Source organism: Harpegnathos saltator, unplaced genomic scaffold (genome assembly GCF_003227715.2).
Source record: "Harpegnathos saltator strain DR-91 unplaced genomic scaffold, Hsal_v8.6 scaffold251, whole genome shotgun sequence".
In the NCBI taxonomy this organism is placed as follows: Eukaryota; Metazoa; Arthropoda; class Insecta; order Hymenoptera; family Formicidae; genus Harpegnathos; species Harpegnathos saltator.
Genome location: NW_020230041.1, coordinates 110001 through 129265, shown reverse-complemented (window position 1 = coordinate 129265; position 19265 = coordinate 110001). Strand labels below are relative to the sequence as shown.

The following is a 19265-nucleotide window of genomic DNA, read 5'->3' as shown; positions in this document are numbered from 1 at the left end:
AAGAGAGAGATTTCGGAAGCCGAAACACGGAAATCATCCCCGCCCGCTCGCGGAAATTGGAGTAGCGGCTCTAGCTGGTTATAGTGGCTCTTTACTGCCGCGTTGCGTCCAACTGTTCGACTTCCACCGGAAGCGCCCAGGGCGGCCGCTGAAACAGCCTCGGCGCGCCGCTCCGCTCGTCACTGTCGTCGTCGTTCTCGTCGCCGTCGCGAACCTCGGTCCGCGGCGAACCGTATAAAGACAACGACAGGAGGGGCCCAGCCGCGGTGGAATAACAACGACGAGCAAGCGCGCGTGCAGCGCGTCTCTCGATTGGGTGCTACGCTCTCGTAGGTTCTCGTCGTAACCGTTTCGCAACGGAGTGCGCACCATCTCTAGCGCACTTCTTCCTGTAACGGCGAGCCTCGTTCGCGCACGTGTACACACGTGTGCTGCACGTACACAGGTGCTTGCGTGGCTCTCAAAGGGGTAGAGAAATATAGAAAGAGAGAGAGAGAGAGAGAGAGAGAGAGAGAGAGAGGGAGAGAGAGAGAGAGAGAGAGAGAGAGAGAGAGAGAGAGAGAGAGAGAGAGAGAGAGAGAGAGAGAGAGAGACAGAGAGAGAGAGAGAGTGAGTGAGTGAGTGAGTGAGTGAGGGAGGGAGGGAGGGAGGAAGGAAGGAGCATAGCAGCGGATGATCATCCCACGGGGAACACGAACAGCTCTCGTCGTCGTCGGCACTTCCGCGAGAACTAGACTGACGCGTTCAGCTGACTAGGTTCAGCGGATCTACCAGTCCTCGGGGCCTCACGACGCTCAACGCCACGAAGAGCCGGCAAAGGGGCGTGCTTTGACGAAACGCATAAGACTCCTCTCGCAGCACGCTCTTCGTCGCAGCCCGTCCCTGCTCGCTTGATTCATCGCGCGCTTTCCGTGCGTCTCGATCTCGGTTTAATCTACCGTTACGCCAGCGGAAAAGATCATCGGACTTATCGCGCTCGCTGGACACGATTGGCGAGCGAGCGAGCGAGCGAGCGAACGAGCGCGTTCTTCGCACGCGCTCGACTTTCGAGATACAGCGTCGCCGCTGCTTATCACAGCCGGCCGCGCGTTCAAGAATGTCACTCTAGCACGCGGAACGAGACTCCCGCTCTACAGCGACATTCTCGAACTTGTTCTCGGCCCTGGCCGTGAACACAGCAGCAGCTGCTGCGCGCGCGCGATTTTCCGCGCGGCTGTTCAAAGCCGCGCCGCGCCGGTCGCCGAGACTCTCCCGACCGACCGGCTGGCCGGTCGGTCTCGGTCGGACGCGCCTAATTAATAAGCCTTACGGCTTATAAATATCAACCGGCTTCGCGGATATTTCGGTCCGATGCGTGGCGCGAGCGCGCTCTCGGGGTCAATGCTTCCGACGATTTAGCCGCTCACGCGTGCCGCCGCCGTTTCCATTTCCCGGACGCGATCCACGCGATCGATCGCGTACAGGAGGGCCGATAATTGTACCGTGAAATGGAGATGTTATTCGCATGACTGGCGCTTCTCGACGTGGACGCGGAGCGTCATCGAGAGATCATCGCTCGGAATCTTTTCTCGCTATCGTCGATCGATGTCACTCGTCGATTATTATTAGCGATCATCGTCCAGTTCGGTCCAGAACACGTCCTCTGTTTTCCGCCAGCCGACGCGACCGCTGACTCTGCGATAAACAACTCGAGAGGAGCGAAGCTACCGGCGCTGGATGAAAGAGATCACGCGGGCAAACAAAGATCAGGAGTAGTTTTCACAGCGGGACCCGTTAGCCCCGGAGTGGGATTTTCCGATCGGGTCGACCGCGCGCGTGAAAAACTGCGAGTCTCGGGACAATTAATCTAGCGGTCGTCGATACGGGGAATATGCAACGGGACGGGCAAACGATGGAGAACGATTGTCGGCGGCGGTGTTGCGTGTAACGATGAAACGATTCCCACTGTGCGAGAAAACACGCCGTAGGAATACGCAATCACGCGCGCGTTCTCTTGCTCTCGTCGGTCGCATCGTCGACGGCGATTAACAGTTAGCACGCGCGCGACGATGCATATGTATGACTCCCCGCGAAAGAATCAGAGCTCTCCCACGGGCGGCGGGGGGAGGGGGGGGCTCGTACGACGGGTGTAAGAGTTCGCGGCGGCCGTCGGCGACGTGATTTGTCACTCGCTCGAGCGAGTGACTCGCTCTCGGAGCTCCGTCGGCGCACAACGGATCCCCGTTGATCTCGCACGTTAAGCAGGAAGACGCGCGCGCGCGCGCGCTGCCTTTGACTGGGTACGTTCATTCATGAACGGCGAGCCGATGCACAAACGCAACGTTGACAATAACGACGGAGGAAGAGGAGGAGGAGGAGGAGGAGGAGGAGGCGACAAAAGCGCGTTCGCGCGTCTCTATTCACGGCCGGGTGGATCAAATAGTTTCTTCATCGAGCCGAGAGAGAAAGAGAGAGGGTCGACGGCAATGAGACGCGGACGTGACGATTCTGTATCGCATCGTATAAAGATATACGAGACTCGTTAGTCAATTTTCAAGCAGGGGAAAACGGGAGGAGAGACGAGCGAAGCTTCGGACGATTTGTAACTTGAAATCCGGGATAGAATTCTACTCGTAGAAAGACGCTCGAACAACTCGAATTTCTTTTACATCGAAGATGACGCTCGAGAATCTTTCTCATGGTATTCCTCCCCCCCCTCTCTCTCTCTCTCTCTTGCCCTTTCTCGCACGCGTGCGCGCGGTTTCCTTATAATTTTTCTCACGTTCGCACGGATAACACGATTGCGGTGATCGGGCGTCGTCGTCTCCTCCCTGTCCCTCGCTGTATCGGGAGAAGCCTCGTTCCTCCCCGCAAAAACTCACGAATCCACCTCGTCTACGTGTCGCTTTTAAATGAGCATCGTCTATAAGGCGCAATGAAGAAGAATTCCCACGCAGCCGTTGCTACCGCCCTTCGGGGTCAACGATCGCTTTGGACGCACGAGCGGGTCATGTGAAGTGATTAGAAGTACCATTGTTCGGTAGACCTGGTACCGCGGTAACTTATTTCCGAGAGTATAGAGTTACCGCATTGTTCGACGAATTACCATAACCGCAATTAATTTACGGCGACGGAGATCGCCTTGATTAACTCGATACACTCTCTGCCGTATAGACACATTGAATGCGGGCGTGCGTCCCGATGCGTCGGGACGCCTGCCGGATACGCGCTCCTTTAATCTGCTGAATTCGGAGAAGGAGGAGCGATCCTTTCTCAGGCGGGGGATCTCCTCCTAAATTCTCCCTCCTCCGCCCGAGACATATACGATCCATCATATCTTTGTGTGTACGTGAAAAATACGCACGGCGGATAAATGAGACGATGTTGGCCGCGATTTATGTACTCTCTCACGAATCAAATCCGACTGGTGTCTCGTCGTAAATTTCAATTATATTCAATCACCGGGCCCACCTCCTCCCCTCCACTCTTTCTCCTCTCTTCTCCCTCGGATAATTCATTCAAATCTCGTCCGACCGCGGCATTCCCGTGAAACGGCGCTGATGCATCCCAATTGGTGGATCTAATCCGAAGGAGTTAAAGGCGGTCTTTAAGTAATAGTCTTTATCAGCTTCGCGCGCCTTAGCAGCATTGTAGCCGACGTTTTATTTATGGTGAACCGTGAGGATGATTACGACGGAGGGCGCTCCTTAACCACAGTGCGACCGCGACGTATGAGAGATTAGTTGCGCCACAAAAACACCTAGTGGTCCGTGTTTCCGTCGGGACCATAAATTCGTTTTGACAGGTCCGGCTCTCTTTCGACCGGGCGTACAGACGTTCGATCGAGAGAGAGAGGGGGGAGAGAGAGAGAGAGAGAGACGGAGCCATCGTTGGCCTCTCGCGCGCACGACAAAATATCGTTCGAAGACAAAGAGGAAAAAAGAAAAGCGCGAGTTACCTGCGGAGATGTACCGTTACGTACCGATCGTATCGCGTTGCACTTTCGCGATTATGCAATATCGCCCGAAGAACGTGAGATATTTGTGCGACTCCGCGCTCGTCCCAGCGCGAAGTACCGAGAACACTCTCGTCGCGCCGAGGGTCTCGGGGAGCCCTTTTGTTTGTTGAACATTTTCTTCGTTTCATGCTTTCGGAGAAACGATCTAGGATATTTCGATCAGTCGATACAAACGAAGCTCTGCTTCGTTTTTAATTGAACCCTTTTACTGTCAGTAGCACTTCCCACCTTTTCTTGATTCAATTTTGCGTTGTAAATCACACAATTTTGAAAAACTAATCGGGGATTTGAGTTTTCCAGATAATCGAATAGTTGTTCAATATACTCCGATAGATTTTTATACCGAATTATTCATTTGTGATTATTTGTAACAAATCAAAGTTGAAAGAAATACTTTTTTTAGGGAAAAATCGATTCCTCGGAGAGTATTGAATGTAGAGGTCTGAAATTTTTACCAAATATTTTTCTGATGTTGTATAAAAACATATATTTTTTTCAGTATTTTTTTTTTTGTAGGTTTGATTTTTTTTATAATCAGATATTTCTACAAAAACGGCCGAAATTTGATTTTTTTGCACTTTTTAGCTCTATTTTCCTAGCTTTTTTCATTCTGTATCTTCATCTTATCCATACTATCAATATTATTTTACTCAAAAATGAACGTTTAATCTCTAGTAAGCATAAATATGCAGTGTTGAACATTTTCCCACATAAATTTTTTCCAGCTCGATCGAGTTCCATCGTCTAGAATCATATGTTCTTATTACGACCTGGTCATTATTTAATAATAATTGGAATTCTCATTAATTTTGTACAGCATGATCGCCATATTGAGTCCGCCATTTTGAATTTTGCAAGTCTGACTTTAGATTCGTAATCAGCGACCCAAAAAACGTAGGACTACCAAATATTTTAATAATTTTTTCAGGGGAAGTTAATTCAGCAGTGAAAGGGTTAACTTGAAAGTATCACAAACGTAGGGCACAAAGTCGGTAATTGACAGTCGTGGTTGAATTGAGGTTGAATTGAGGTGTAACGAGCGCGACGTTACGTTGTATGAAAAAAAATCACGTGTCGGTAAAATACGTGACTGATACGTGAAACGGCCGAGTTGATATACAATGCAACGCGCAATTAGTGTTGGCGATTGTCGCGTAATAAGCAATAAGTACGGGCTAGGAACGAGCGGGCGCCATTATGGCGTTTTTGCGAGCCGTAATTGCCGAGTACCACCGAAGTCCCGGCAATTCGTGCGCGCTCCCCTTCGCGGTGAGGACGCGGCGAAACGCGAATCCTTTATAACTCGCCCAATTATCATGGACACGCGAAACTCACCTTCGCTCGGTGACTTTTCTCTGTTTCAGGAGTAACAAGTACCTGCAAAAATCGTCCATCAGCCGCGTGTGCGCGGTCGGAGGTTTCTTCATTAGCATTCCGGTCTTCTTAACTGGTGAGAACGAACCCCTTTCTTCATTTATCGTATCGCTCGAATCTCGCTGCCGCGTCCGCGTTCGGAAGGATCCGCGTAATTGCGATTGTTATCCGCGAGCGCGGTCGTGCAAGGTGAAGAGCGCAAGCTTCTGAAGCTTCACTTTGTGAAATGTTAATGCTGTCGTGCACGTCTCATATTTTATACATGATCCTTATTATGAGAAAGAGAGAGAGAGAGAGAGAGAGAGAGAGAGAGAATGAAGAAAAAGAAGAAAGCTTGTGAATTAACGTGACGATGCGAGCGAACGTTTTTTCGGGGCGGTAAAAGACAGAATTTCTGGCTCCCATGAGCCGAATTCGATCGAAAGCGCCGGAAATTCTCATATATCTCGAAGCAATCGTTAGTTGAAGCGATCTCTTGTCTCTCCGTGTATGGCACGTATCAAGACCGCCGCCAATCGACCGACGTCGATCGTCACATCTCCGCGACTCATCGACAAGAATCCCGCTTCTCCGTATGCGGAAGCCAACGGAGATCGGGAGAGAGAGAAAGAGAGAGAGAAAGAGAGGGAGGGAGAGAGAGAGAGAGAGAGAGAGAGAGAGAGAGAGAGAGAGAGAGAGAGAGAGAGAGAGATGTTTGTCTCTAACTCGCCGCGCAAAATACACATAAATATATCACAACTCCTTATATCGCGCACCTGTTGCTACGACTTTATATCCTACGTCAGTTCTGATACCCCCGCTAACGAGCTAATGATTCCGCGCGTCTCTAATCATCGCGAGATGCGCGCGTGTGTGCGTGGTGTGTGTATGTGTGTGTGTGTGTGTGTGTGTGCATATATTAATCCCGTTCGCGCGTGATCCGCAGGTATGATCCTGTACACGTTCATCCAGTTCCACTCGACGCCGGCGATCGTCACGTCGGTCTTCATTGGCCTCGGCATCGTGTTCTGCGGGTGCGCCATGGTCCACAACGTCTTCGTGTGGCAGAGAGTGAGTACACCGCCTGGAAATGCATTTTTTACGCTCCCTCTCTCTCCGCCCGCCCGCCCGTTCGCTCGCTCGCTCGCTCGCTCGCCAGCCCACTCTCCCTCCCGCTCCCTCACCTCTGTCCCTCCCCTCACGACCGGCGGCCTAACGGCGTGCGAATTCTTTCGATCATCGCGATATACGGATCTCTCCGTCGTAGAGAGAGGCAGTCCGCCTCTCTTTATTTTCTCGTATTTCACGAGCCGGCGATGCAGCGCGCGGTCTGCACACATCTCCTCCCCCTCCCTCCCCCACCCCACCCCCTACCCCCCGTTACCGCCGCGTTCTGCACTCTTAATCTCCCCCCGCCGTACCTTATTAGCATATCCCGCTACGATCGATGTCATTATCACGCTATTATTTACGTCGGTGATCATTCTACCGTGTAATTCGATTCCAAACTGGATCCGTACGCGGGATGTCGTGCGTACTACACGCGTGCCTGCTTTTGCGTGCGCGCGCGCGAAGAGGATGGTGGGTGTGAACCGACGTGTTCGCCGCAAGTTTTCAACACGAGAGAAGAAGGACCGATAGCAGATAAACTTTACGCTCGCGTGATTCCGGGACGATATTTCGCCTCGCATTGCGTAATTGTATAATTAAGCGGAAGATTTCTGTAACTCTCCTCTTCCACCTCCTCGACTTCGTTCCCTCATACAACGATAAACTTCGCCGATACTTCGCCGTTACATAAATCGTACGACGGGAGAGAGAAAGAGATGGAAAAAGATTCCCCTCTCTCTCTCTCTCTCTCTCTCTTCTCTCTTCTCTCTCCCTCCCTCCCTCTTTCGTTACGTTTCTCGCCGCAACGTTGATTTACTGTCTCCCGCAGCGGAGATCTTCCTCCACGTATCTGTATTTAATGTACGACTTTATCCTCAATCTCGATGAAGTTGTGAAAAAGCTGAAGGAAAGAGACAACGCGAGCGTTAGAGCCGGGTGTTCGCGCGCTCGAGTACGACGAGGAGGAGGAGCGGGAATCGGCGGGGTCTAATCGTTCGGAGATCGTAAGAGTAACACGTCCCGAAGGAGAATGTTCCTAACGTTCCGTTAGAATTAGACGCATTACCTCCATGTCGCAATACCGTTAATCGAAAATGCGTTAAGAATCGCTCGCAACGGCAACGTTCCCGCTCTCGTCGCTCCCGTCCGATAGCCGCGTCGTGCGTCTCCAACGTCAATGACACTGACCTCCTAATTCCTGTCACGCACCCACATATGTACATACACACTCTCTCTTTCTCTTTCTCTCTCTACACACACACACACACGCGCGCGCGCGCTCGGAACGATGCCTGTCCTGTTAACGCGAATTCCTCAAACACACGCGACTTGGACACTCCGTCCCGAAAGAGAAGCCGTGCCTCTTCGACATCCTCCCCCGACGAAAAGCAGGTAGCCCCACACACGAGAGGAACCACAGAATGTGACCTCGTGTCTCATATGATTCGCAGGAGAAGACGAACGCGGTGAAAGCACTGGCCCGCGAGCAGTGCGAGGCGGCGGCGGCGCACTTGCAGCGTCAGCAGCAGCAACTGCAGCTGCAGCACCAGTCGCAGTCGCATCAACCGGCGCATTCGCAGCACTCGCAGCAACATCACCAGCAGCATCATCATCATCAGCAGCAGCAGCAGCAGCAACAGCAGCAGCAACAGCAGCAGCAACAGCAACAGCAACAGCAACAGCAGCAGCAGCAGCAGCAGCAACATCACCACCACCATCACCAGTCGCAGCTGCAGCTACGACCGTCGACGCTATCGACGCTGCACGTCGGCGCGAAGATCGCCGGTCCGGCGACCACCCACTCGACCGCCAGCCTGGCCCAATCGGCTCGCGGCTTGCACCATTATCAGCACCTACATCAGCATCATCATCATCAGCGGCACGTGTCGATGTCGCCGCCGCTGCTGCTGTCGTCGCCGCAGGCATCGTCGCAGCACAACCATTTGTCGCATCGTGGCGGCGGCGGCGGCGGCGGCGGCGGCGGCGGCATCGTCACCGCCACACCGCCGACGACGCCCGGCGACCGGTCGCCGCCGAGTCCTGGCGGCGGCGGCAACGGCGGCGGAGGAGGAGGTAGCAGCGGCAAGCTCAACAGGTCGCAGCACTTGCCGCGCGAGACCAGTGGCAGCGTCAGCCCCGGTCTGCCAACGGCCACGCTCGACCTGAGCAGTGCCGCTACCACCAACAGTCCTCACGAATTGTCCACTCTCGTCTAGAGACGGGGAGTGTCATGAGAGCGAATGGGTTTCCGCGATATCAAGGGAGATACATGTTCTCTGAGCCGATCAACGAGAGTGTTTATCGTAAGCTTCGTGGAATTCATGTTTCTGTTATTGTAAACGTTTACGGAGACGTTGACGAAGAGTATCGCGGGCAGCTTGTAGGAAGCACTGTACCGGAGTAGAAAGACTCTCGGACTCCGTAAGCCTAGAAGAGTCGAAGGAACGGATCTCGAGAGTCCGAGGGAGTCTCTATTCGGCGGCTTGTCGGTGTTTTCGATCTATCGCATACACAACGGAAATAATCTAAGTCATGAATTCGTGTACGAGCACAGCCCTCCACTGGTTAAAAAGCTGATTTATATGGAAAGGGGCCAAAATGTGTCGGTGACACAAATTGTATGTAATGTACGACGCGATCTCCAGGAAAACACCGCCGAGAAATCGGAATGACCTGTTGCCGGGCAATTTATTCGGAGTTCGTGCGCGCACGGCGGCGCGGTCTTAGTCCCGGGCTTAACCGCGCTTTAAACTCGACGTGGTGGTATGAGTGAGCGCGCCGATTAAGGCCCCGAGAGGGAAGCACTTTGCGCCCTTTGTAATACCCGCAACGCGAACCGCCGAAAGCGAAGACGCCGGACCGACGAATTCTCGCGTGTACATTGTTGCTTGCGATCCGTAACGATCACGTAACGATAGACAGAATGTTTGATGTAAATTCAAATTAGCGTAATCTTAGGCGCATCCTAAAAGCCAATAATCTAAGAATCAACGTCTACGCGAGAAATCACGAGATGCGGCTGAAATTCCGTCTTGCTGAGTTTAGTCGTCGATGTGTGTCGCGCTATTCCTTTAGTCATCGTGATGCCATATTATGCAGATGTTATCGCAAGATAAATTTATTTTATTACAAAAAAATCTGATCTTTGAAGGACTTCTAAGTAAGAATATATTTTGTGAAGCATCGAGCTTAGAGATGAAACTGTCCAAGAAAGATATCGAAAAATTAAGATAGGCTTAGGATACCGTAGATTAAAAACCGGATATATCAAATTGACTAAATTACTCAAATATATTAAGTCTGCACGAGCGAATCGTAACGTTACATACACACGCGCCTAAGATTTTATTTTGCATCGGTAATTATTATTGACAGTTGATATTATTACGTCAGTAGAATGGCGATTACCAATTCGCGCCGTTGTCCACAAGTCTGAAATCGCCGTTGGACATTACCGGATGAGATTTCGTCAGTCGCATGCGTCCGTTTATCGTGCGTATTCCGGCAATTAGCGATGATAAACCTCGCACCTTGAAATCTATGTACACTCTAAGCCGTTGACCGCCTTTACAAACTTGGGTCATTAACCAACCAGTATTACCCGATTTATGTTCTTCTTTCTTCTCTTCCCCGCCGATACGTTCTCGCATAGTCGGAGTCTGAGGTGTCTTGATCCTGCTAGTATTGTAGCTAACATGATTTAATGACTTGTCGGTAGTGTTAGTTCCTGTTGACCTTGACGAGCTACATTCTTTTGCATATCGCTACCAATTACGATTTTCTCAAGCAGGTTTCGCCTCGATCGCCTTTACAAGCGCGTCCCGAGGAACCGCGTACATACTACCGCGCTGTACATAATATTCTTCGGAGAAATTCCGCCGCGTCGATCTCGCCGAACAAAACTTGCCGATTTACGCTTTTACCTGACACAGCTTGTATACACATCCCGTGAAATCATCGGGAGCAGCAACAGGTTTCGGTAACCTGTTGCGCACAGTTCCGACGAAAAAATTCTTTCGCATCGAGTGTATTTTATATATTATGCGCCTCGTAAATAAATATACACGTAACAAAGTAGTACAATTCTGTCGCAGCGAGCGTGCGACAAGTCGTATTGTATAGAATGGCGAAAACTCGCGCGGTTAGTAATGATTACAAAAAAATAAAATAAAAGAAACACAGCTCGACGCGAAACCGCGCGCAATTGCATATCGATGCTTGCCGAAAAATTGCCGTGATTATCGAATTATAATAATCGGATACAATTGTTAAAAAATGAACTTGAAACAGCACAATCAATATTTTCGACACGTGATAAATCCGGAGAAGACACTAGAAGAAATTGGCACGTATATGTATCTTGCCATGTTTTCGCTTATTATATTATTATTATATTATTAATATTATAATTATTATTATTATTATTATATTAGTATTAGTTGTACTTATCTTGCAAAACCTCTAGTCCTAGGTTACTTTCGTTCACACACGGAAGCATAAGACTTAAAAATTCTGGTTATCGCATAATCGCGCCGTTGATCAAGGCGGTATACGAGGAAAAAGAGAATAAAGTTAAAAAGTATTTAATAGATCCGTCTCAGAATCAATTCGAAAACTTGACATTTCATTGTCTAGATTTAGAATGGATCAATTCCCGGGAAGGGCAAACATACAGCGTATCGTATACTTTATCTTGTAGATTGCCTCAGTTGCGACATGCTTGAAATTTGCGAACTCGAGACAGTGGCAGAATCAGGTTTGAGCCCGTCGGGAGGTTTAAATCTCTCGATTAAAATTAAGGAATAAAAAAGGAGCGGAAGAGAATGAGAAAGGAAGGGAGCGGGTAATTAATGTGAGATGAGTAGCGTATCGTATGTAAGCGAAAAAAAAATAAAAAAAAAACTCAATAAGGAGAGCATGGATCGACGGGCTCCGAATGCCACAAAGTGTAAATCTGGACATTCATTAATCTACCAACGGCCCGTAAAAAATAATTAGCCGAACGAGTTCGACAAGCTCCGAGCCTCCGAATGAAAAAAAGGAGAATCTATGCGTTGCATAATTTATAAATTAAATACATGATTACGTTTCCCCTAAAACGTAGTAACAAAATCGGTGCGTTTTATACACTAAAAGTAACGAGCTACAGTAGAGCCTCTATGAATTTAGATTTAAGCATACTTAGAATTAGGTTTATATTTTTATATCATTATCGCGGCGCGCGCTTACGGTCGTGAAGAAATATACTTTAAAGAAAGGAATCATAGTTTCAGTACATAAAAATAAGTATAAAATATTTACAACAAAGAGGAGAGAGAGAGAGAGAGAGAGAGAGAGAAAAGGAAAGAAAAAGTTGCAAGAGCCTTCATGTTTGTTCAATATATTTTTTGTTTTCGGTCGTTGAAATAATATATCGTGTTAAATCTCCTTCCCAGTTAGAATAAAACTCCAAGTATACATTCAATAATACACGAAAAAGAAATCTTACACATTTGGAAAATATATTAATACTCACGTTTATATACACATGCAAACACGTAATGTGCGTGGAATACTTATATATGTTTATATTAACATTTTATCTTGATTCTCTCTCAGTATATGTATATATTCACGCTTGCGATATCCATAGCATTCGGAATGTAACTTCCTATATAATCGAGTGCGAAATCGAGAGAGAGAGAGAGAGAGAGAGAGAGAGAGAGAGAGAGAGAGAGAGAGAGAGTAGAGAAAACTTCTACCACTTATGGTGTTGCACGAAACCATAAAGAGTACCATGCAATGTAACGGCTTACGTAAAACCACATAAAGAGACGTTCGATAATCCGCGGGGATGATGTAAGGCACTTACGTCACAAATTAGTGTTTCCCAGGTTTCGAAATTTAGTCACGCTATCGACATTTGATACCCGGAAAATGATCGAGAGTATTTTTACATATCTAAATGTATGGTATGTGTTTTGCAGAAATTCTCTATCGATAGTTTACGTCTGAATTCGTTTGTAGGCACGTAATTTTACATTCTGACGTTCGATCATCACCGAACTGCTTCAAAGAACTTACTAGCACTCGCAGTTCGTATGTAGCTTATAAATCGGAGTAAAATGTCGGGAATAAGAATGAGTGAACTTGTTCTTACGGTTATGGAGCGGATGTACGAACTGAAAGACGATTCGGTTAAGTGTGTATGTACATAAGGAGAATATCTATCATATTGTAGAGATGTATTCGGAAAAAATGCAGGAAAAAATAATGAACAAGGCAGACAGAGAGAGAGAGAGAGAGAGAGAGATGAAAATATGTAAATTGCGCGATTCGCGACGACATGTAAACACACTTGGTCGCGTTTGTAAGTAGTGTAGCAATAATACATCTTGCAAGTAGCAGTACATAACTGAATCGAGCGAGTAAGTTATTTGTTGGGTCCACATATAACGCGCATAGTACAAAAGTGTTTTAGCTTTATGTACTGATAATTATGTAATAACAGTAGATGTATGTTTCGTATGTAATTAATTGAGAAGAAGAAAAATAAATTATTATGAACATATACACACTGCGACGAGTACGCGTGTACCAACTTGCCCGAGCGAAGAACATTTCGATTTGCTGTCAACAGGCAGATGATTAAGCAATATCATTTTGCAGACAATAATAAAATTCGTCACGTCATATATTTCGTATCAATAAAATGACTAGAATGTTGTTGCACGGATACAGATTAAAATCCTTCGTCATTCAATTCGTGACCTTTCGATTAGATAAGAGTCTGCACTGAAAATGCACATATATGTTCATGTTTGACTATATATGTAAACCATATATGTAGAGCGACAGATAACATGACGGATCATGTTTCAGCAGCACAATACTTCTCAAATAATGCTTAATAAGCCTCATTCTAGGAAACCAATATCGACAGGGAATGTGATTTTTCGGGCCGGCTCCTTGAAAGAATTTATTTTCGAGAGAGAACTTAAAGAAAGAGAAGTTTATCAACATTCTTTTGCAACATCCATTTTGATTGATAAAATCTCTAGATAAAATTCAATAGTACATTTTTATATATTTACAGAGATACAAAAAAGTGCCTCTATATAATATACAATATTTTATACAATTTTTTACAATATACAGATTTTAATAAAAATATAAACAGAAGCCTGAAGAGGCTATCTCCTTGCCTATCGTTCTATACATAGTATTGTTGCACCCGATGCGTTTACGTTACTGGAAGCTTTTTGCTATGTATATGTAGATTGAATTTTACTAAATATGGAGCCGATCTAAAAGGTGGAATGAACCAGCCACATATGATTTGGATACCTCTTATAAAGTTAATAGCATGCTTGTTCGTTACGTCCTAGCATCGTTAATAGTGGCTGGTACTTGCACTTCGAGACCATCCAGTTCCTTGGTCATTACTACTTGGCACCCTAGTCTCGATCTGCAATTGAACATATTTTTATAACTGTAACGAACAGTAATATTTGAAATATGTAATAAATATTAAACGGGACTAGCTTGGTAACAATTTTCATGAAACTTTAGGAGATGAAAGTTGCTTGATGTAGTCAAAAGAAGGCACTGAATCAATTTGAATAACAGATGAAAGATACAAGATAAATGTTTGACTTTGATAAGTTTTCATTGAAGGTAGATTTTATTCCAAGCTTCTTGTGGAGATGTAAATGGGGGAAGTTACTTCATGAATAGATGTAATAGATATTATAAAGTAAAATTTAGAGAATGTCTCCTCCTTTGTTTATGGTCCTTTCACACTTAGAAATTTCTTTCTTCTTCAACTAGTAGAAATACAATTAAAAATTTATTTTTTGAACTTACGTGTCAGTTAATTCGTACGCCAAGTCTAACATATCCAACTCTTCTTCTGAGGGTTTATTTGGGAGGTTATCATAAACTTTTTTGGGGAAAATTAAATGACAAGTACTGCATGTCAATGTTCCTTCACAAGCACCTGTGTACAAGATAATGAATGTGTCTATATATTATCACAAAAATATGTAATTATGAAGAAAACAGTATTTATTTGAGTACAAAGGTAAAATTTTCATACCGTAACCATCTAAATCAACTTCGTTATTCACAACAATATCTAATATACTATCTCCTTCTCTGCCTTTTGCTGTTATTCTTTCCCCACTAGCTTTAACAAACGTTATACTGACTCTGAAAGAAATATTTAGCATTTATTTTCCTCTATGTTATTTGCTTATTATATACAGTATGATCCGGAACAACTTTTTTTTTCGTTCGCGTATTTCATCAATAGGTTTCGGTCGCGTAATATCGAATATTCTGTTCTCATAATGTTACATTATGATATCCTACTAATTTATAACACTAAATTTGCTATTGCACCTGCGACTATTAAAATTTTTAATTTTTAAAAGTAATGTGTACGAATCGCACCAAGCGCCCAACGTCAATTGTTCCGCCCCTGCCTGCCGGTAATAGACGAACTATTTATCTTAATAACTCAATAACTAAGCATCGGATAACAAGAAAAACAGCCTTAGGATTTTCAAGAATACGGTATATCTAGAACAAGAAATTGTTCCGCATCACCCTGTATATCATAGTAACGTAAGAAGAAAGTAAAACGGATCTTTTTTTTAAAAACACAGGCTTCAATGAATATTAGTGGTAAAGTACGTTTTCTCTTTACGGAAATTTTAGAGTACACTTCTTAAATGAGAAAGGTGCTAACACAGTTAACAGTTCCACAACAATTTTACTAATTGTTTCAGTGCTATGCTTCGCTGTAAAGAGTAGAAAGTACATGTAGTTCGATAAAGAGGATAAACAAAAAATTTGTATGAAGACTATAAATTTCACAGAATATCAAAAGTAGATAGAAATAAACGAGAATTTGACAAATTTATTAACTGAACATTTCACTTTGGATCTTTTATAGCTCGACGAATACGGTGAATATTTATCTTTTTTAGGTTTCATTGAAAAACGACGAAGAGGGAGCAGCAACGTGCGCTGCCCTAAGACTTTCTTACTCACTCTTGCTTTTCGAAGAGCGGTTGCGTGGTGGAAGTGATTTTCGCGAGCGATTGCCGACTAGCCTTACACTTGACGCTATTCGAACCAAGGGCGAGGAGCATCGGCCTGCAGAGTCCCTGTAGCCTTTGTATCAATGCCATTTCTTGCCGATGAACGTTGTACTCGACGTGTGAGAGTCCAAATTATCGCGACGGAATGTGTTGTAAATACAACGAAGCGTTGACGAAGCCGCGTGGATTGAGAGGAAAACTCGACCGTACTACGTCAGAATGCGCTGCTGCATGGTAGTATATATGTATATATGAGAGCGATTTTGCAATCGCGTCGCTAATACACCACGACGATAATGGGTAATGAACCAGCTTGTCAAAGGCTATGTTGCAGCAGAGAGAGAGCTGCTTTGTAAATGTTGTAAAATTCGTGAATCCGATTGGATTCAGCCAAATTTAAGAGCATACGCCAGTTAGATTCACACGAATTTTACAGCAGTTGCAAAGCAGCTTTATCTGCTGAACACAACCAATAGATAACTAACTTTGACTCGCGGCGGCTTGCGAAACATACGGATGAGCAAAAACGAGTTCCACGCTCCGTCCCTCTCGATCGCGCAAGTTACGCGTCCGCTCGACGACTGCGGCACCTCTGAATAAGAGAACGATGAAGGCGAACCTCGTCACTCTCAAGTGTGTGTTAGCGCACCAGGTAGAAACGGGGGACATAAGTGGAGGCTCTCGATACTCCGTTGCTGGCAGTCACGCGTGCGCGGAAACGCAGGATTAAAACGGAGCGAGCATAGCCTGCGTTAGCGCATGTTGTTGTTTATTATGTAGGGATACAGGGTGCGTGTACTCTTGATAGTTAACTGTGCTTCTGTCGTAATGTTCGCGTTAATGGGAGAGCTAAATCTCTGGACCTTCGACGACAATGTAAACATAAGAGACACGGATTTCGGTGCATTCAAGTAAGAAAATATCTCATTTGCAATGAACAAACTCTTCGCTCTTTTCCGTAATTGTATCTCTTGTTACGGTACTGCGATAATCTAATCCTTTTGGTATCTTTCAGGTATCATGACAAACGAATTAATAGCACGCATCAAGAAGGTAAAAGATCCTACTGTGAAAAGCGTGATATGATTTATGTGCCAGTCAACAAGAAGGGAAATAGATTGAAGGATTACATCAAGTACTTGGAAGTACGATCTATCAGATGTTTTTGGCCAAATTTTATAGGACATATTGCAAAACGTTTGTATCATTTGCAGGATCAACTCAGGGACAATTCTATAATTTATTGTCAATGGTACAGTGATCGAATCGCACAACTAATGTTCAGCAACGGTTTATTGGCGCATATACAAATTTATCCCTTCAGTGGTGACATAGAGAAAATTAATTTTGACAAATATCTCGTAGGAAAATTGTCAGAGCATGCATCAGACGGTAAATTTTTGTTTCATTCACCAAGCTGTTTATACAATTAAGAAATAATGCATCTTCCTATTTCACTTACAGTGATAATTACTAAAAGTCATATAGTTTGTACATACAATGATAATGAAGTAACAGTAGTATATTTGACAAAACCAAAAAGTCATGTGTTTGACAATATCAACAAGCTAGAGCCTAAATTGAGCACAACAGATATATTTGTGCCCAATGGACGTAAGTTGGATAAGAAAGTTCAAGTAAACAAGTCAGAAGATCTGGTAAATAGTTTCTAGATACTTTTTACAAATCACTAAGGAAAATTTTACTCGACAAGTAAAAACTCTAAAGAAAAATTTGCTCTTGCAGATATTAATTTGGTGGAAATCCACAATGAACGAAGTTTACCCGTGGAGTCCTGCTATGAGAGAGTATCATCGTGCAAATATGCATCTCTTTCGCCTCACAGGGTACAAACTGAGAAATATAGCTTGCTATATGTTCTGTCGACTTTCTTCATTTTTCTCAGCATTTACACAAGAATCTTTTTCTGAATCTGAACCCTGTGCTTGTTGTGATTCTTGAATCTCATCTATTTGATCTCTCTTTACTGTCTCTGTTGGTGACTCCATGTCTTTTCTTGTCTTTGTCTTCTTCATTGCTTGTTTCATCTTCTTACATAGATTCTCATGTTTCTTATTATGTAATCCCCATGCTTCTTTCTCATACTGAGGAGTTGCTGATAATTCTTCCGCCATGCTTCTGGTAATCCTTTTTGGCAAATCCCACGTCGTCTTGTCGTAATATCCATTATTAAAATTTGTATATATTCTGTATAATTTCTGTATAATTCTAAATTTAAATGTAGGAAATGGTGCTTTCTACTTTGCGTAAAGGTACAAAGATGATTAATGTGCATGTGTAATTGCAATGTGCATTTGTAATGGCGATTGAAGCAAACCTTGTATATTCCCCATGGCGAGTACTTGGCTTTTTTAGCATCGTCCAATATATGTCCGTTGTCGTTTGCGATAAATTTTGTAGTAGCGCAATGTCTATCTGGCCTACTGGGATGCCATTTAGGCACTTCCCAATTTCGCAATCTTTTCGCAGTAAACGCATCTTCCGTCCAGTGGCCATGCCAATGCTGGGACATCTTTAAGCGATTATTTCTCTCTCTCTCTCTCTCTCTCTCTTTCTCTCTCTCTCTCTCTCTCTCTCTCTCTCTCTCTCTCTCTTTCTCTCTCTCTCTCTCTCTCTCTCTCACATAACTTTAATACGCCTAAATTTCAGTCGTATCTCTGCCACTTGCTATAATAATGCATTCCTTTCCGAGGTACGTGCCGAGTATGGTTACATAGATAAATCGTTGCTCTGAGCGTTGCTATGGCCGTGTAAACAATTATAATCGATCGTCAGTGCCTCCCAGCACTGTGCCGATCTAGTGATTTGAATTTTCAGAACGAAATTAGAATCGTTGTGTTACATACGCACTGAGTTTGATCCCTTGTGTATTACGTTTGATGCATGTGACGACAATATTATTCATTCGGTAGAGCAGAAAGTCTCGAGAAAGGTAAGTGGCGTATCATGCCTGTCGCAATTATTGTTCGCAATACTGTACTGCCCAAGGATTTGACATCAGTTGAAAAGTGCATCATTACAAAAGGATACGTGTGTTCAATGCAGGGAGAAGTCACCGTAGAATGGCGCACTTACGAGGTCTCTCAGCAGAACAAATTACAGAGGATCGCCGTGATTTCCGTACCGTTGCCGACACACACGAGTTGCGTAAAATTCTCGCCCAATCAGGAATTGTTGTTACTGTGTTGCATCGACGGCACCATCACGATGTACGATCCGACGAAGGCGATGACCACGAGCGCGCGAGCAGCTTTCGTAAGTTTGACTCGACGTCGACGGTGGCTTTGAGATCGATCGAACAGCTCGAGCTGAGAATTGACGGATCGCTTTTTTAAGATACCGACTTTAGCCGCTTGGCATGGCGACGGCATGATATTCGTGCTGGGCAATGACAGGGGCCAGTTGCAGCACTTCAACATCGCTCTGCAATGTATCAAGAGCCAGACGTTGAGTGACGAGGCGACGCCCGCCAACATCCTCGACCTGTCGCCGTATTTCAGGTATGAGTAACGAGATAATTAATCTGCAGCTTAGAAAAAAAGATCTCTATGATGATCTCATGATACATTCATATCATCGAATGATTTTGCGACACAGAAACCAGCCCGCTTTGATACACATGGAGTGGAACAAAAAGAACAATCCGAATTACATCGGCTTCTACAACAACGGCAATTCTTTGTTCCTGTTGCTGTTCG

The 19265-nt window shown here is 45.2% G+C and overlaps 4 protein-coding genes across 5 annotated transcripts in view; 2 read left to right on the top strand and 2 right to left on the bottom strand.

The window, feature by feature from the left end:
- Positions 1-4929: 4929 nt before the first annotated feature.
- On the top strand, positions 4930-10065 carry LOC105181711 (G-box-binding factor). The gene is made up of 3 exons (XM_025299045.1): positions 4930-5447; positions 6297-6421; positions 7912-10065. The coding sequence occupies exons 2-3, from the start codon at positions 6299-6301 to the stop codon at positions 8674-8676; spliced, it is 888 nt and encodes a 295-aa protein (XP_025154830.1). The 5' UTR covers positions 4930-5447; positions 6297-6298; the 3' UTR covers positions 8677-10065.
- A 3654-nt stretch (positions 10066-13719) lies between these two features.
- Fdx2 (Adrenodoxin-like protein 2, mitochondrial Ferredoxin 2) lies at positions 13720-16160 on the bottom strand. 2 transcript variants are annotated; one of them, XM_011138162.3, is made up of 5 exons: positions 16032-16160; positions 15497-15773; positions 14538-14650; positions 14306-14438; positions 13720-13907 (listed from the first exon to the last, which is right to left on the bottom strand). In XM_011138162.3, exons 2-5 carry the CDS (start codon positions 15634-15636, stop codon positions 13817-13819), a joined length of 477 nt encoding a protein of 158 aa, XP_011136464.1. In that variant the 5' UTR covers positions 15637-15773; positions 16032-16160; the 3' UTR covers positions 13720-13816. The 2 variants fall into 2 exon arrangements, with proteins under 2 accessions (XP_011136464.1, XP_011136471.1); XM_011138169.3 differs by having other exon boundaries at positions 16061-16160.
- Positions 16161-16272: 112 nt separating this feature from the next.
- Positions 16273-19265, top strand: part of frtz (WD repeat-containing and planar cell polarity effector protein fritz) — a 6258-nt gene continuing 3265 nt past the window's right edge. The window contains exons 1-9 of the mRNA XM_011138142.3: positions 16273-16457; positions 16562-16691; positions 16761-16938; positions 17011-17204; positions 17293-17393; positions 18385-18499; positions 18613-18822; positions 18904-19067; positions 19165-19265. The exon at positions 19165-19265 is cut by the window's right edge and continues 4 nt beyond it. Of these exons, the coding sequence (XP_011136444.1) occupies positions 16375-16457; positions 16562-16691; positions 16761-16938; positions 17011-17204; positions 17293-17393; positions 18385-18499; positions 18613-18822; positions 18904-19067; positions 19165-19265 (1276 nt within the window). The 5' untranslated portion in view covers positions 16273-16374. The remainder of the gene's footprint in view (positions 16458-16561; positions 16692-16760; positions 16939-17010; positions 17205-17292; positions 17394-18384; positions 18500-18612; positions 18823-18903; positions 19068-19164) is intronic.
- Positions 17377-18128, bottom strand: LOC105181386 (protein Flattop). The gene is made up of 2 exons (XM_019840506.2): positions 17885-18128; positions 17377-17717 (listed from the first exon to the last, which is right to left on the bottom strand). The coding sequence occupies exons 1-2, from the start codon at positions 18077-18079 to the stop codon at positions 17418-17420; spliced, it is 495 nt and encodes a 164-aa protein (XP_019696065.1). The 5' UTR covers positions 18080-18128; the 3' UTR covers positions 17377-17417.

Bases quoted from the DNA above. Each gene is read 5' to 3' on its own strand.
- LOC105181711 (XM_025299045.1), top strand. From the start codon at position 6,299: ATGATCCTGTACACGTTCATCCAGTTCCACTCGACGCCGGCGATCGTC. The intron at 6,422-7,911 runs GTGAGTACACCG...TATGATTCGCAG, and splicing joins ACGTCTTCGTGTGGCAGAGA to GAGAAGACGAACGCGGTGAA.
- LOC105181386 (XM_019840506.2), bottom strand. From the start codon at position 18,079: ATGTCCCAGCATTGGCATGGCCACTGGACGGAAGATGCGTTTACTGCG. The intron at 17,718-17,884 runs GTTTGCTTCAAT...TATTACGACAAG, and splicing joins CGCCATGGGGAATATACAAG to ACGACGTGGGATTTGCCAAA.
- Fdx2 (XM_011138162.3), bottom strand. From the start codon at position 15,636: ATGGCATTGATACAAAGGCTACAGGGACTCTGCAGGCCGATGCTCCTC. The intron at 14,651-15,496 runs GTGAGTAAGAAA...TATTTCTTTCAG, and splicing joins CCGCTCTTCGAAAAGCAAGA to AGTCAGTATAACGTTTGTTA. The intron at 13,908-14,305 runs GTAAGTTCAAAA...GTTCAATTGCAG, and splicing joins GCGTACGAATTAACTGACAC to ATCGAGACTAGGGTGCCAAG.